The 16321-nt window shown below is 40.6% G+C and overlaps 2 protein-coding genes across 5 annotated transcripts; one reads left to right on the forward strand and one right to left on the reverse strand.

Annotated features, from left to right (window-relative positions):
* Positions 1 to 3785: 3785 nt before the first annotated feature.
* Positions 3786 to 13437, forward strand: LOC123452568. Of its 2 annotated transcripts, none has more exons than XM_045129240.1 (4): positions 3786 to 4389; positions 4500 to 4711; positions 4798 to 5065; positions 13366 to 13437. In XM_045129240.1, the coding sequence occupies exons 1-4, from the start codon at positions 4003 to 4005 to the stop codon at positions 13408 to 13410; spliced, it is 912 nt and encodes a 303-aa protein (XP_044985175.1). In that variant the 5' UTR covers positions 3786 to 4002; the 3' UTR covers positions 13411 to 13437. The 2 variants fall into 2 exon arrangements, with proteins under 2 accessions (XP_044985175.1, XP_044985174.1); XM_045129239.1 differs by lacking the exon at positions 13366 to 13437 and adding an exon at positions 5382 to 5956 and having other exon boundaries at positions 3790 to 4389.
* Positions 4910 to 12485, reverse strand: LOC123452567 (pentatricopeptide repeat-containing protein At1g22960, mitochondrial-like). Of its 3 annotated transcripts, XR_006632618.1 has the most exons (4): positions 10162 to 12485; positions 9993 to 10064; positions 6699 to 6755; positions 4910 to 4997 (listed from the first exon to the last, which is right to left on the reverse strand). XR_006632618.1 is itself a non-coding variant. In XM_045129238.1 (2 exons), exon 1 carries the CDS (start codon positions 12350 to 12352, stop codon positions 10211 to 10213), a length of 2142 nt encoding a protein of 713 aa, XP_044985173.1. In that variant the 5' UTR covers positions 12353 to 12485; the 3' UTR covers positions 9627 to 10064; positions 10162 to 10210. The 3 variants fall into 3 exon arrangements, 1 of the variants encoding a protein (XP_044985173.1); XR_006632617.1 differs by lacking the exons at positions 4910 to 4997; positions 6699 to 6755 and adding an exon at positions 7964 to 9440; XM_045129238.1 differs by lacking the exons at positions 4910 to 4997; positions 6699 to 6755 and having other exon boundaries at positions 9627 to 10064.
* Positions 13438 to 16321: the final 2884 nt, after the last annotated feature.

The following is a 16321-nucleotide window of genomic DNA, read 5'->3' on the forward strand; positions in this document are numbered from 1 at the left end:
CGGCAAGGCGAGTCTGTAGGAAAGTTCCCCTGTCTCACCCGGATGCTCATCTGGATCCCAATTTTCTTTTGAAGAAGGCGAGTTTTACACCAAAACGTCAGACTCAAAGCCATTCTAGTGATCTTTTGTCCGGGTTGCCTGAGAAAACGGTCGGTCGCAAACGACAGAGCGAGGTATGTGTTATACTAGATGTCCTTTCTTGTGCAACCGATTCTTTATGATTTACACAATCTTTGGGATCTTATGCCTAACAGGTTTCGCCTCCTTCATCTGGCGACTCCGCTGCTTCAAATCTTCCCCCTTTAATCCGCCTTCAGGGGTAAGTTCCTTCGCAAACATGTTCTTTGGGCGTCAATGTTTCTATTTTAACGTAATAACCATCTTTTGTAGGGCTCAAGCGAAGAAGAGGAAAACCGGCGAGTAGCCTCGACATTTCGACGCAGAATGCGGCGAACACGAGCCGTCGCAGTCGCTTGTCGACCCATATTAGGAGAGCTAACTAATTCGAGGTTACCCCTTACGGTAAACCTTGAGGGTCACTTTTGATGCTTTGAGAGCCGGTTAAGTAGTGCATCCAACCGTCATCACATGTCACGTACTCGACATACTCTCTAGATTACATACTTTTTACTTTTATATACATGTTTTCGGGTTTTAGATGAGTTTTTTGATTTTTTTTGGCTTTCATCCAGTTTTTTTAGGTTTTGGAGAAGAAGAAAAATCATGAAACTATATTTTTTTCATGGAAAAGCATTATGCTTCCATAATAAATATATATTTACTTTCATGAGAAGCAAAATTATGTTTTTTGAAAAAAAGACAGAAAATTATGCTTTCATGAGAAGTACGAATTTACTTTTTGTATAAGCATATATTTGTTTTCGTAAGAAGTACAGTTCTATTTCTTAAGGAAAGAAAAAATATATGCTTCCACGAGAATTACATATTCGACTCTTGTGAATTTAGATATGCTTTCGCGTGAAAAAAAAAATGTGTTGTCATGGCTTCTACGAGAAGCACATTGTGTTTGTCGGGAAAAATGTTTTGTGGTTTCAAATAAGAGCATCTCCAACAGAGACGTTAAATAAGCCGCGCCTAAAAACAGTTTTTAGCGCGCGTGACCGAATCGATAGCTCTAGCACATGCGTAAAATCACGCGTTAAAAACCACTCTGCGCGCCGAATAGAACTACATTGTGTGCTGCTTTTTTTGAACGTCCGCTACTCTGAACAACGACTCGCCCGCACGAATGTCCACCAACCGCCGGATCTGAAACATCCACTCGCGTGCGCGACTTCCCCATCCTCTCCGACGACCCGTCGGCGCTTCCACCTGTCGTTCCCCCATTGCGCGCGCCGCTTCCCCTCTTCCCGTGTGGCTGCAACGAACAGCGCCCGACAGGGGTTTGCAGCTCGGCTCCCACAAGGTGTTTGACAAAACGCTTGCGAGGTATATATTGCTAAACTTCATTTTTGTAGATGATATTGGAGTATGTTGTTTCTAGTGTTAAATTTTTGTAGACATTTGTTGTATTGATCATAAACTATTTGTTGTATTGAAGTTTAATTATTTGTTTGAGTTGTAATAATAATTGAACTATTTTTGGTGAAATATTTTGTGTTTGTTTGATCTTCTTTATTTCACATTGAATGCAAAATGTTGTTTCTGCTGGGCGCGCGCTCTATTTTGCCACACATGCTGAAGTGGCGCTCTAGCGCGCTAAAAAATTACAGTACCTGGTGAAGCAACTGACAAGTCTGACGCGCAAAAGGGTTATTTCGATGCTGTAAAAGAAATTGTGCGTCGCGCCGTAGCGCGTTTGTTAAAGATGCTCTAAAGCACATATTTGCTTCTTGTGGAGGCATAGTTTTGTTTCCACGAGAAGTACATATATGCTTCTCAAAAAGCAAAAAATATGTGTCTATCTAATCACATATGAAAAATATGTGTCTATTTGAATCACATATGTGCTCAGATTTGCTTCTCATGGATGCACATATTTGCTTAGACGTGCTTCTCAAAAAGAAAAAGAAAATGAAAAACCATGCTTTTCATCATATGTTTCTTTTCAGGTCGTCTTTTTTGTTGTTGTCGTTTTTTACCTTTTAACAGGGTTTTTTATTTTGGGGGTTCTATCGGTTTTATTCATGAAAAAACAATTCGGAGAACCCTATTAACGTGGGATCGAATTTTAAAGATCTTGATGTGAGAATCATGAAAACGATTCAAGATTTAAACGCATAGTTTTAAAAATAAAACGTTTTAAATGAACAAATCGAAGACAAAAATAAAAACTTTCATGATAGACAAGTGAAGCACATGAAGTGTGTAGCTTGTCAGCGTTTGAGATGGTAAAAGTGACCTTCGTCATATTAAACCCTAAACTAAAACCAGTGTAACAAAACCTTACCTTAAGAAAAGTAATCAAATTTAGGCCCAATTTGAAGGTGAGTGTGAGTTAGTTTTACGAGAGTGGGGAAGCCACGTACAAGCTGGGTAGTCCATTGACTATCTAGCATTTTGATACAATCAACATACATTCTCAGAAATCCTATAACAAATAGTACAAACCCTTACTGTATATTTGACTACGCAATTTTGAACTAAATACATAAAATTATAGCTCTGGCACCGTCACATAGTTATGGATGTGGCTGTGTACCGTCCGAAGCGATTCCTATGATAGGGTCGTTGTCATTTTTTTAGTCTAAACACGCTTCATTTATCGCTTAATAATGCTTATGGGGATAAAAAAATGTTTAAAGGATTTAACAGCCATACATGACACCCATAATCCAAACAGAAAACATGTTCAGCGAGGCTATGTGCCTCAACATTGATGGCCATCGTAGGGTCGTTGCCAGGGAGCCGCTGCTAGGCCAGCCCAGATACTTCGGACATGTCACATAGACGTCACCATGTTTGTTTCTTTTTTTGACATTTATCTTTTCATTTTTTTGCTTTATTTTTTTCTACTGTTTATAATTCAAAAATATTAAACATGTGTATGCATTTAAAAAACGGTAAATATGTATAGTGAATTGTTAATCACGTGTACCAAAAAAATGTGGTATTCAAAAAATGTTGTTTAAATAAATGTACGTACAATTCTAAAAAATGTATGTATCATTTAAAATAATGTTTGTGAGTTTCAAAAAAAAATTGACCTTTAACAAAATGTATATGATGTAAAAGAATGTTTGCATGCTTTAAAAAGATTCCGTAGATTCAAAAAATAAAGTTTGTACAATGTAAAAAAAAGTTCCCATAGGTTAAAAATTATTTATTTCTATTACAGAGATGTACAATATGTATATGGAAAAAATGTTATTGTGTATTCAAAAAAGTGTTCAAAACATGTATTTTCAAAAGAAAACATATGTGTATCACCAAAATGTTTCACGTGTGCCCAAAAATACACATTGTGTACGGAGAAAATAGGAGGTATGTGGGAAAATACCAATAAAAACCGACAAAGAAACAACAAAAAAGCCAAAGGAAAAAAACCAAAGAATCCAAAGTGTAACGAAAGAAATAAAAGAAAAGAAAACAATTAGACGAGAAAAAGAGAATGTAGAATGAAGGAGAAAAGGAAAATTGAAGAAAACCGAGGAGAAAAGAAATTAAAAAGAGAAAAAACGTAGTAAACCGGACCCTACAGCACGCAGCGTACGAACCTTGCTATTGGGCCGGTCCACTAGACGTCGCTGTAGGCTATTCCTGCATGATAGCCCTGGCGGATAGTGATGTGGAAAAATAAATCTAGATCTTCAACGACGGATAGTGATGTGGGAAAATAGATCTAGGTCTTCAAGGACCTTGTGGGCGTGATGATGATAATTACTTCCTCCGTTCCAAAATAAATGTCTCAAGCTTAATATAATTTTATATTAAAATTAGTATAAAGTTAAGACAGTTATTTTGAAACGGAGGGAGTATTTGTTTACACAGTCAGCATTCAGCAACAAGCCGGAGTAGTGGAGGCACACAAAGAAAGCGGCCATGGGTCCCGTCCGTGCAATGATGCGCACACACTACCGGTGGAGTGGAGTAAAAGAGCAGCCCACATTGCAGCTTTGCCCCGTCACGCATAAACCTCCACAGCTGACACCGAAAGCACTGGATCTGGGGAGAATGGCCCCAAGATTGCTCGTCGTTCTTCCAGTGGTGCTGCTTGGTTTGGCCTTCCAGGCCATTCTCCAGCCACCACCTACAAAACGTTGCGGCTCGGCAGGTGGACCTCCTGTGACATCTCCCAGGATCAAACTCAGGGATGGCAGGTACCTCGCATACCGGGAAGACGGTGTGCAGAAGGACAAGGCCAAGTACAAGGTCATCACAGTGCATGCATTTGATAGCACCAAGGACTTCCCCTCACCTGTTTCGAAGGTACAAGCAGAGAGCACAATTATAATCAGATTGAAATTCATACAAGTGAAATGTTGGTCTATCTCTCGATAATTTCCCTAAAGATTGATTTCTGTTTTCGCCATCATCAGGAGCTTGTGGAAGAACTCGAAATTTACCTCCTTGCATTTGATAGAGCAGGGTACGGGGAAAGTGACCCAAACCCCGGACGGAGCGTCAAAAGTGAAGCGTTGGATATAGAGGAGCTCGCCGACCAGCTGGAGCTTGGACAGAAGTTCCATGTCTTGGGTGTCTCCATGGGAGGATACACAGTCTGGGGTTGCCTCCAGTATATACCTCACAGGCAAAAACAGAAACTCCAGCCATATGTATCTTCATGAAATATGAAACTCTTCAGAGTTGAAAAGCTAAAGTTTGCTATCGATGCAGGCTGGCAGGAGCCACGCTAGTTGTACCAGTTATCAATTACTGGTGGCCTTCTTTCCCACCAGAGGTGTCCAGGCAGGCTTTCAAGAAGCTCATTGTACCAGAGCAGAGGACCCTCTGGATCGCACACAATGTACCTTACTTGTTATACTTGTGGATGACCCAGAAATGGCTCCCTTCTTCTGCGGCAGCCATGCATCATCCTGAAATATTTAGCAAACATGATATGGAGGTGATTCAGAAGATGATGGCAATGCCAAGAACCATTGAGGTAAATCAAATCACAATTATGCCTCAGTTACAAATGTCAGAAATATTTCAACCACGTGAAATTCTTCATCATGGAACACTTGAAATACAGATATACAAGTGCAACAGTAAACTCCTTTCTGCGATTTACACTAAAATCCTAGGAGTTGCTGTTTCCTTGCTATGCCCACCGTAGAGAACAATAATAATAACAGTAATGTAAATTTTTGGGAAATAGACACTGACAAAAGAATACATCAAACTTGGTATCGATCAGTGTTGTAAATCATAGACTACCCCTTGTTCAGATTTGTTGACGTAATGCCTTCCTTTTTTAGAATAAATCAAGGCAGCAAGGAATTTATGAATCTATCCATCGAGATTTACTAGTTGCTTTTGGGAATTGGGAGTTCGATCCAATGAATATTTCAAATCCATTTCCTACAAATGAGGGTTCTGTACACATCTGGCAAGGATATGAAGATAGGTTGGTGCTGGTTGAGCTGCAGCGGTACCTTTCAAAGAAGCTTCCATGGATCCAGTATCATGAAGTCCAAGAAGGTGGACATATGTTCATGCTGGTGGATGGATGGACCGATAAAATTATCAAGGCGCTCTTGGTAGGAGAAGAGGCATCACCGATGTGACTAAAGATTCATCTTTGAGCTGTTACTGGGCAGTGCAGATGCTACGAACTTCTTTCCCCCAAGTTTTATCCCGTGGGACACCAAATTTGTCCAGTTCAAAAGATGATAGATCATACTTCACTTGCTCACTGGCCTCTTAGGAGGATGTTCTCCCCTCCCTTTTCAATGCAATGAAACGCAAAGGCTTTTTGCGTTTTCTCGAAAAAAACTATTGTTCTCCAGTACATTGAAATTACAATATGTGAAACCTTGTTGCTTGTTTCTTAGCTTGTTGAATGTTAATCACTTGCTCACTTCAATACTCTGGATGTTTTTATGAACCACGAGTCTTAAAAAAAACTGAATCTAATCTCAAGTTATGTTCTAGATAAAATCATGAAGAGTACGGCAATTTTCCTTTTCTTAGAGAACATACCATATGAGAAACCATTAAGGCACATCAGGATTTAGTAATTGCATAGATGGATTCCAGTTTTCATTGCAACCAACAAACATGTGATTTCATATCACTGTAAGGAACAAAAAATGCAGCATCTAGTGTTCTAACATCATGATTAACATTCATCAGAAACACAACCTTACAATAATATTCATGGTCATCCTGAGCAACAAAATCTGAACTCCTCTTACTAGTTATTTCCCCCATAAATAAACCAAACAAGATACTACAAAAATTCATCATTAAGATGTATGTCACTTCTTTGTTTGTTCACCATGTTAACCAAATAGCAGAGTAAATTATTTCAATATTTGTCTGCCTAAAGTATCTGGATGCAAACACTTCATTTACTGCAAACATTTCATTTGCTAAAGGAAAAAAAATCATGTTTCAAGTCATGTATTAAAAAAGCAGCATGTATGCTCATAATGCTTATTCAACAATAAGCATGCATGTGCTTCAACTCAAGTCAATGAGAAATTATGAGAATAAACAAAGATAGTTTAATAAACCATTAATGTTTTTTTTAAATAACACCATAAAATAGTAGTTGCATGGTAGAAGATTACCAGTATTATAAACCTCATGGATGCTCAGGCGGTGGTTTCTGCCTGCAAAATTCCCAACTTTGGGATAAATTTGGCATTAGTGATTCACCCTGGAAAATTAGTCCATAGTATTTCCATGTGCACACCCAAAAATTTGTTACTGCCATGCACTAGGCTACAAGACTCATGTGCCATATGAAATACCAAACTCAAATAAAGTAGCCTGAAATCGTTTACATACATATATCGAAAGCCAACATAATAAAACCATAATCCCAATAAAGAAGTTAACTGAATTTGATAAATCAAATGACAGAAACTAAATTCACAATAGAATAAACAACATTCATGTATTCAATACTTAAGTGTATTCTCTAGGGAGCACAAATAGGCATACACAGTGTTTCAAACAAATGATTTAATGAAGGCTTAGAGATGCAATTCAACAAAGGGGGTAAATAAAATCAAAGGGACTGCCACATGCAGCGGCCTGCATGCTATGTTTGCTAGCCAAAGCTGGTATGAGGTCATATCCTAGGTATGATCTTCGAAGGTGCAAACAAGACTTGGGAGACTTATGCCTCATCTTTACAGAGGTTAATCCACCTTGTACTGCAGCGGCGTGCGTGTGTTGTGGCCTAATCCAAGGAATATAGATAAACTCTCTTGTTCCATCAATGCACCGAGACGCATAACTTTTGTGTTTCCTTGAGAAACAAAATATCAAGCGAGGAAGATTACAGCAACCTGAGTGGATTAGAAACTTGAGTGAACTATGTGCAGTATGCACTACTAGTGAATTAGTGTGGCATGAGTGGAGATATATTTAGTACTAAATGTTCATATGAATGTTAAAGGCTCCATGACTCTGAATTCCGTCATGTCACTTGCATACACTGCCACATTGTTTTTATTACGTGAACCACTAAGCAGAGGAACATTGCAAAACTTTAAGGATAAAATTCAGAATAGACTTTAAATTTTGATACATAAAGTTAGTTGTTTACTATTGTATATCAAATATAAACAATGTTGTGTAGTGTATAAGCCCATGAGTTCTACTGCCCTAGTTTGCCCATGAGGCACACTCGCAAATGTACTACCCTTCTGTTTAACAACGAACAAGTGGGCATTTTGCCGATAACTCTTCTCCAGTTTGCTATCGTATATCAAATATAAGCAATGTTAGAGTTAGTGTATAGGCCCGAGTTCCAGTACCCTAGTTTGCCCATGAGGCACACCCACAAATGTACTACTACTCTCACGTTTAACAACGAACAAGTGGGCATTTTGCCCATAACTCTTCTCCCGTTTGCTTTAACAAAAGATATATTATTTGTTCAAGACAATGTAAGCACATAATTCGAAAATTGTAAAGTAGCCAAGATCAAGTACAAGCTGAAAATACTCCCTCCGGTTGGGTTTACAAGTCGGGCACAGGTTTTTAGGTCTTCGATTTGACTAAGAAAACATTTATAATATGCCACACAAATTATATGGTTAGAAACTACATTTGACACTCATCTAAAGATATATTTTTTATACAATGTAATACTCCCTCCGATCCATATACTTATCGCTCAAACGGATGTACTCCGCTTGAGCGACAAGTAATGTGGATCGGAGGGAGTAACATGTTTTCATAGGCAAACTCATGACCTAAGAATCCATGCCCGACTTATAAACCCAACCGGAGAGAGTAGTTGGCCTAAGAGAAAGCATCTGTTAACATGGACATATGAAATCATGACATAATTACTGCCATTCCAAAATGGCTTTGCAGTAATTCATCAAAACATAACATATCAGACAAGGAGCCTAAACTTCACAAATGGAAGGTACTGGACATCAAATTCAAACATGCATAGGTTCGATAATATCTTTGTGTATCCAGCATGAATATGGTCCCGTCAGAATAACCATAGGAAAGTACCTGAAGCTAAAATAAACCATATTTTCAGAATTACTTCGGAAGAAACAGAACAGGATGAAAATAAATCAGGTGATCCAGATATCAGAATTCACTGGATCAGCTTACTAATCAACACAGATGACCCCAGGCTTGTGCACATGATTATCATCCTAATCTTGTGGAATGTTTCTAGGAGGAGAAGTTGGATGGAATTTGACCATTCGAAGAGTCGCCGAAAGACATACTGTAGGTGAATTAAACAGGTTTGCACTGGAAATCTAATCTTTCTTTTTTAGAGAACATGCAGTAGGCCTGCATGACATCATATTAGGATAGGAAATAACACTTACAACTTTGCCCCCAAACTGAGCAACAAACTGCCGAATTTGGATTGAACCAAGCCAAAGGAAGAAAGGGTAAAAGAAAAAGAAAAAACTGACCGTACAGAAGCATGCCTAGCTAGGGAAGGCTAAATAATTTCTGCCAAACCACCACGAACAAGCAGCCTTCTCATCTCGCCATATCCAACCTCACGCCACCTAGTGCATTATAGTATTTTGACTGTCCTCACTAGCTTCTTAACAGACTAGGCAATTTCACTGGAAACCATATCATTTCTTTTTCCAAATTGTCCAGGCTATCAACAGGACAAAGGCGTTGAATCCCCTCATGTTTCTCAATCCACCAAGGACCGAATTCACACCCTGGCCTTGGAGTGCAGGCTTGTAGACCTCTCCAGGGCAGCAATTCCTCCGCAGCCAGTCAAAAGGTGTTCAGTGGTTTCACGGTGTAATGAGCAGAATGCAGTTGCCGTAGTTCGGCAGTCCCCTCCTGCCAAGCCGCTCCACAATCTAGCAGCAGTATAGAAAAGCTATGCAATGACTTTAGAGCACAAATAATTGAAACAAAAAATGCTAATGTGGTTCGTTCAATTAAAGGGCCGTTGCACTGCAGTTTAATCTCATAAGTAGACGTGTTTTGGCTGACACCGGCTGAGAGTTGAGACAAAAATTCCCCTCCACCCACCATACTTATCATTGAGAAGAAGAGAATCCATTGAATGATCCAAAGAATGGGAACAATGTTACATATCTGACAAGTCAATGTGTGTGCCAGATGACTATGGCAAAATTGACCGTGAATCGGTGGTACAAGGATTATTCGTTTTACAAAATTCTTGGTAGTATCTTACCAAGAGAAAGCCTATATGTTATTATTGAAGCTCAGCCCAAAAGGTCCATAGCCATTCACTTTTGAGATGGTAGATATTGGGGAGGCATGGTCAAAAGATTTCCATTACGCCTTATCGAAAGAAAAGAAAAAACAATGGGGGTTGTTTCTCCATGACCATGAGCATATGACCAGGGGGAATTGTGAGGAAGTTTACACAGCAAGAGAAGGACCTGTTTGTGCTATCTGTCTGGAAATCACATAGCTCCTTTATCCAGAGTGTCACCCCAAATTCCATCTGTCATCTGCTGATTCAAGCAGAAATCAAAATATGCTGGAAGAAATTACAATCGTTAAAAAAACTACTGATAAAGAGAATATGCATATAGGGATAATTCTTACAGAGTTTTTCACCAAGCAAGGCTAAGACGATCCTTTCTTGAAGACCGTCCTATGCACCCAAAACAACATTCTCCAAGTACTGAATTGTGTCGTGCATGTGATCTTCACCAAATCCCTTAAACAAGGCATTATGTGTACAATGGTCTGGATGAATACCTTTCTGATGCATTTCACAGTACAGCCTTGCAGCCTCCACCCAGTTACCTTTTTTACAGTTCCCGTCTATCAACAGAGTGTATGTGTATTTGTTTGGCGCCAATCCTCTCTCCAGCATCTCATGAAAATATTGATAAGCCAATTCAGTTCTCCCTATCCGGCATAGTGCATTCATGAGCACATTATATGTTACTTCATTAGGTTCCACTCCTTCCTCCAGCATCTTCCGGAACCAGCCATATGCTGAATCAAGATTTCCCACCTTAGAGTATGTGTGAATAAAAATGGTATAGGTCACAGCCGAGGGTGACAAACCACTTGCAACCATGCCATGAAAAATATTGTTTGCTTTCCTTAGAAGCCCCCTCTTACAATGTGCATGAATCAAGCAAGTGTATGTGACACAGTCAAGTTGTAAACCATCACTGACCATTTTCATCCACAACACATAGGCATCTCTCAGGCTACCAGTCTTGCACAATCCATCAATAAGAATATTATATGTAACTGTATCGGAAGAAATTCCACTCAGCATCATCTCCTCCCTCAACTGAGAACCATTGGAAATAGCACCTAGAGTCAGCTCTGCTGAAATCCTCGTGTTGTAGGCAAAGCAGTCTGGCTTTAAACCCTTACTCAGCATTTCATCAAAGAACACCCTTACCATATCAAGGTTCTTGGCCTTACATGACCCATTCATAAGAATAGTATATGTACAAACATCGGGCAGGCAGCACTCTGCTCTCATCTCCTCCTTGAATCTCATAGCCCCCTCTAAATCACCTAATCTACAATAACCATTTATAAGGATGTTATATGTCAAAACTGTTGGTGCTAGCCCTGCACGTCTCAAATCACCAAGCAACCAAAGTGCCTGCTCCAAATTACATGCCTTGCAATGTCCATTTATCAAGGAATTGTAAGTAATCAAATCTGGCTGCAACCCCAGCGCCCTCATTTCCACAAATTTCAACTCTGCCGCCTCCACATTCCCTCCTTTAAATAACCCATGAATCAATGTATTGTATGTCACCACCGTTGGCACAATGCCATCATTCTCCATGTCCTGCTGCAAAGCTTCAGCCTTTTCAACAAAACCCCTTGCCAACAACCCACTGATAAGTGGATTATATGTGAAGGCTGATGCTTGTTTGGACAACCGCATTCTGGCAACCAGTTGAGCCGCCTTGCCCAGCTCACCATTCCTGGCCAGCCCATTGATCACCACATTATAGGTGACATCATTCGGCAAGCACCCAGCAGCTTGGGTCTCCATATCCTTGAGGAGCATGACAGCCTGATCGATCCTCCCTGCCTTACAAAAAGAATCCAGCAATGTATTGTATGTGACAATGCTTGGCTCAACCCCGAGCTGAAGCATATCTGAATACACAGCACGCATATCGTCCCACCTGGCCGCGTCGCACAACATAGCGAGCACGCAGTTGCACACCTTGACATAAGGGGCCACACCTTGACGCGCCATCTCTTGGAAGGCCGAAAGGCATTGCGTCGAACAGCTGGTGGGCGCAGGGTCTTGAGCTTGGCATTTGGACACAAACTTGGTGGACATGCGTAAGAGGAAGTTGAGGAGGTGGTGGGAGGAGGGGGACAGGGGATACGTGAGGAGGAGAGAGATGAGGGGTAGGAGGAGGCCGGCCTGGATGGCGCGGAGGGAGACGGGATAAGCGGCGCGGTTGTGGCTGGCCTCAGCGAGCGGGACAAGGACGGCGGCGAATGCGGAGGCGGAGCGGGGGAAGCCGTGCGGGGTGCCCTCCGCCCACCGGAACAGCTGGCGAGCGAGGCGCGGGAGGCCGCGCAGCGCGCCGTGGACGTCTCCGGTGGCGAGAACCTGGCGGAGCGGATCCGGCGGAGGGGGATCGGAAGTGAGTAGTGAGGCGAATGGGTTGTCGTCGTGATACGGGGGAGGAATAGGCGCCGGCGATGAGGAGGAGAGGCGGAGGCTGGAGATAGCAGCTACGGCGGCCGCGGCGGCAGGAGCTTGGGATTTACAGGGACGGGTGGGGAATAGCATGGATTAATGTTCGAATCCTCCCCGGCGGCGCCTCGCCATGAATGGCTGCGGCGGCGGCGGCGGCGGCGGCGGAAAGGAGGAGTTCGATGCGGTCTGAAAGATGGCTGCGTGGCTCTCTTTTGCATACGAGTTTAGGAGTCTGCGGTAGTAATAATTTGATTTCATATGGGCTCTTCCGAAAATGGGATAGCATTAGGGAAATTCCCTTTCGAGTACGGGTGCTTTATGCACCGGCTCAAAAATCAAACTTCTACTAGTATATATACTACTGCCTCCGTCCTAAAATTCTTATTTTAAATTTCTTTAGATATGAATGAATCTAGTTACCTTTTAGTATTAGATACATCCATGTCTAGATAAATCTTAGACAAAAATTTTGAAATAGAGGTAGTAGTATGTTTCTAGAAACTGAAAGATAACTAAAATTTCATCTGGATAGATATTTCTTTTAACATAATACACACGCAGAGGTTCATACATACGCACATATTTTCATTATGTACACATACCTATCTCTATGAGCATCTCCAAAAGACTCAACCCGCACATCATCTTGAGATTGACGGGTCGTCACACACACCTTCATAGTCCAAATTAGGAAAATAACTAAAATTTCATCTCGGCATATGTATTTTTTGTTTGAACACATGTGGGTGCGCATACAATCATTCTTATAAATACATCCATGCACATCATATTTTTATGAACATCTTCGAAAGACCGAGTCGACACATTATTTTGAGATTGATGAAGTCGTCACGTACGTCTCCATAGTCGACGGGAATGATTTTTCCCATTGAAAGCACATCGAAAGGCCTTAAATAAAACAGTAATGCGACCACTAATGCGAAGTTTAAGTACATCCCATCAAAAAAACCTAGTTATCCGAACTACACTCAGTTCGCATTGGGATTGATGTGTGAACATGCAAATTTCACACAATAATATGTTTGTCGGTGTGTTCTACAGAAAAATGTGCATTGTTGCTATATTTGACTCTCTCATCTTTTTAGGCCAATCAAGAGCTTATATTACTTAAAAGCGAGGGGGTGCAATGAATTTGCAACCAATCACGGAGTGGAAGGAGTATAGTTTATGGAGAGTAGACATCTTTGTATACTATGTGGCTTGTTTGGCGCAACAATGAGCAATTCCATTAGCTTTTATACATACAAACTATTTCACAAGTAAACCCTCTACAACGGTGTGGCGGTCGGGGGGGGGGGCATACGTCTAGTAGACATGTATTTCGTAAATAGTCATACGTGCTTATGGAAAAGAACTTGCATGATATCTTTTGTCCTACCCTCCCGTGGCAACGAGTTCCATAAGGAAACTAAGGGATATTAAGGTCTCCTTTTAATAGGGAACCGGAACAAAGCATTAACACATATTGAATACATGAACTCATCATACTACGGTAATCACGAAAAGAATCCCAACTATTGTCACTTTGGGATAAGCGGGTCCTAACATTTAATAGGTGCATATAACTAGCAAGGTCGGATCAAGAACATAAATATAATGGTGAAAATATAAATGGTTCATATCTGAAATCATGGCAATCGGGCCCTAGTGACAAGCATTAATCATGGCAAAGTCATAGCAACATCAATCTCCAAACATAGTGAATACTAGGGATCAAGGCCTAACAAAACTAACTCGATTACATGATGAATATCATCCAATTCCTCACCGACAAGCGAGCCTACGAAGAAATTACTCACTCTCGGTGGGGAGCATTATGGAATTGGCGATGAAGGAGGGTTGGTGGCGGCGGCTCCGTATCATAAAACGCGATGAAACTTCCTCCCCTATTTTTTCTCCAAAAGTTAGTACTGGATCTAGGGTTAGCGGAGACCCGAGGTCCCCACTACCCACCAGGGCGCGCCAGGAGGGGGTGGCGCGTCCTGGTGCCTAGTGGGCGCCTGGGCCCCCCTCTAGTGGGCCTTGGTTCCAGTATTTTCTTTTATTCCATAAAAAATCTCCAGAAAGTTTCGTCCAATTCCGAGAAATTTTATTTTTGCACAAAAACAACACCATGGTAGTTCTGGTGAAAACACCGTCAGTCCGGGTTAGTTTCATTCAAATCATGCAAACTAGAGTCCAAAACAATAGAAAAATCGTTAGGAAAAGTAGATATGATGGAGACGTATCAACTCCCCCAAGCTTAACCCATTGCTTGTATCAAGCAATTCAGTTGACAAACTGAAAGTGAAAAAGAAAAACTTTTACGAACACTTTTGTTCTTGTTTACATTTACACGCTTAGAGAGCACCCAGATTTCAGCATAAATCATGACTAATCATATTGGCAATAACCATTAGAAACTGTATTAGCTCATATCAATGTCATAATCAACTTGCGGTCAATAATAAGATAACTCAAATGCCAACACTTTGTCAAAACAACCATGATATAATATGACAATAGTGGTATCCCGCTAGCTATTTCTAAGGCTACGAAACATAAATGCAGAGCACCTCCAAAGTTAAAGCAGCGATTAGACATTGTAATTCATGGTAGAGGAGATCGAGTCATACTGCAAAACAACATTTAACTTCACACAAAGCATGAGGATGACAACAATGCTCCCAGGTCTGGTACTTATTTGAGAAGGTGATGACTCAAAGTGAAAATAAAATAACATAAAATTAAATAGAAAGTCCCTTCGCAGAGGGAAGCAGGGATTTGTAGCGGTGCAAGAGCTCATGGCGAAAATCAAAGATAAATTATTTTGGGAGGTACACCCTTCCAGTGAGTGTTACGACCAAGAGTTATTGGTATCTTCCATGCTAAACAAATTAGCGGCGGTTCCCAAGCAGTAAAAGTAAAGATTTACTCCCCCTCCACCAAAAAACACACTCCAGGGCTAGCTGAATCCACGGGTGTCGTCCATACCAACAACAATCGAGGGGGAGTTTTGTTTAATTATTTGCGATTTATGATTTCGGGATTGGGGATCCCTTTTTACTAGCCCCTCTCGTGCAAGGACGAGTGACTAAACACTCATCATGAGAATAACCCGCTTAGCATGGAAGATACTGATTGCCCCCTGTCGCTCCATTAGTGGTCCAATCACACAAAAAGAAGCTCATTTGAAATATTAGAGGTTGCACATGCAAATTTACTTGAAACGACGGGGTAATACCGCATATTAGTAGATATAGTGGACTCATTTGGAATAACTTTGTTTCAAGGATTTTGATGCACAAGCAGTATCCCCGTTTAGTACACACGAAGGCTAGCAAATAGGTTGGGAAGCGACCGGCTAGAGAGCGAATACGGTCATGAACATGCTTATGAATAATTATCGTTGCATACTAGCATGAGTATGATATAAACACCATGAACATGAATATCATGGAGGCTATGTTCGTTTTGATTCAACTACATGCATGAACATGTGCCAAGTCCATCCACTCGAACATTTAGATGAGGATACTATATCATCATACTACATCACAACCATTTTAATGCATGTTGACATCCAAGATAAATCATTATCCACTCCTAGCTACTTAAGCATGGCATGAACAACTATAATTTCTAATTGTAATTGCAAACATGTTTGGTCATAATATGCTAAATCATGGATACTGGTCAAAACATAATTACCAAAACAAAAATAAGTTGAGTTCATACTCGCTTCTCTCTGCCATAGTCACTTCATCAAATATCGTCATTATTGCCTTTCACTTGCATGACCGACGATATGAAAATAATAATATTGCGAGAGTGTCGTGGACTAAGCTAGAATATGCAAAATTTTATACAAAAAAGGAGAAGACAAAATAATGTGGTCTATTTATTAGATCAATAACAATGCATATGAGAGCCACTCAACATTTCCATCGTGGTCTTCCCCTTGGGTACAACTCAATAAAAGGAAAGGAAATTCAGAGAAACACACTAAAATATTTTTGGAGTTTTTGTTTTTTCTAGAAGAAAACAAATTAAATAAGGGAA

The sequence above is a fragment of the Hordeum vulgare genome, chromosome 5H (genome assembly GCF_904849725.1).
Source record: "Hordeum vulgare subsp. vulgare chromosome 5H, MorexV3_pseudomolecules_assembly, whole genome shotgun sequence".
In the NCBI taxonomy this organism is placed as follows: Eukaryota; Viridiplantae; Streptophyta; class Magnoliopsida; order Poales; family Poaceae; genus Hordeum; species Hordeum vulgare.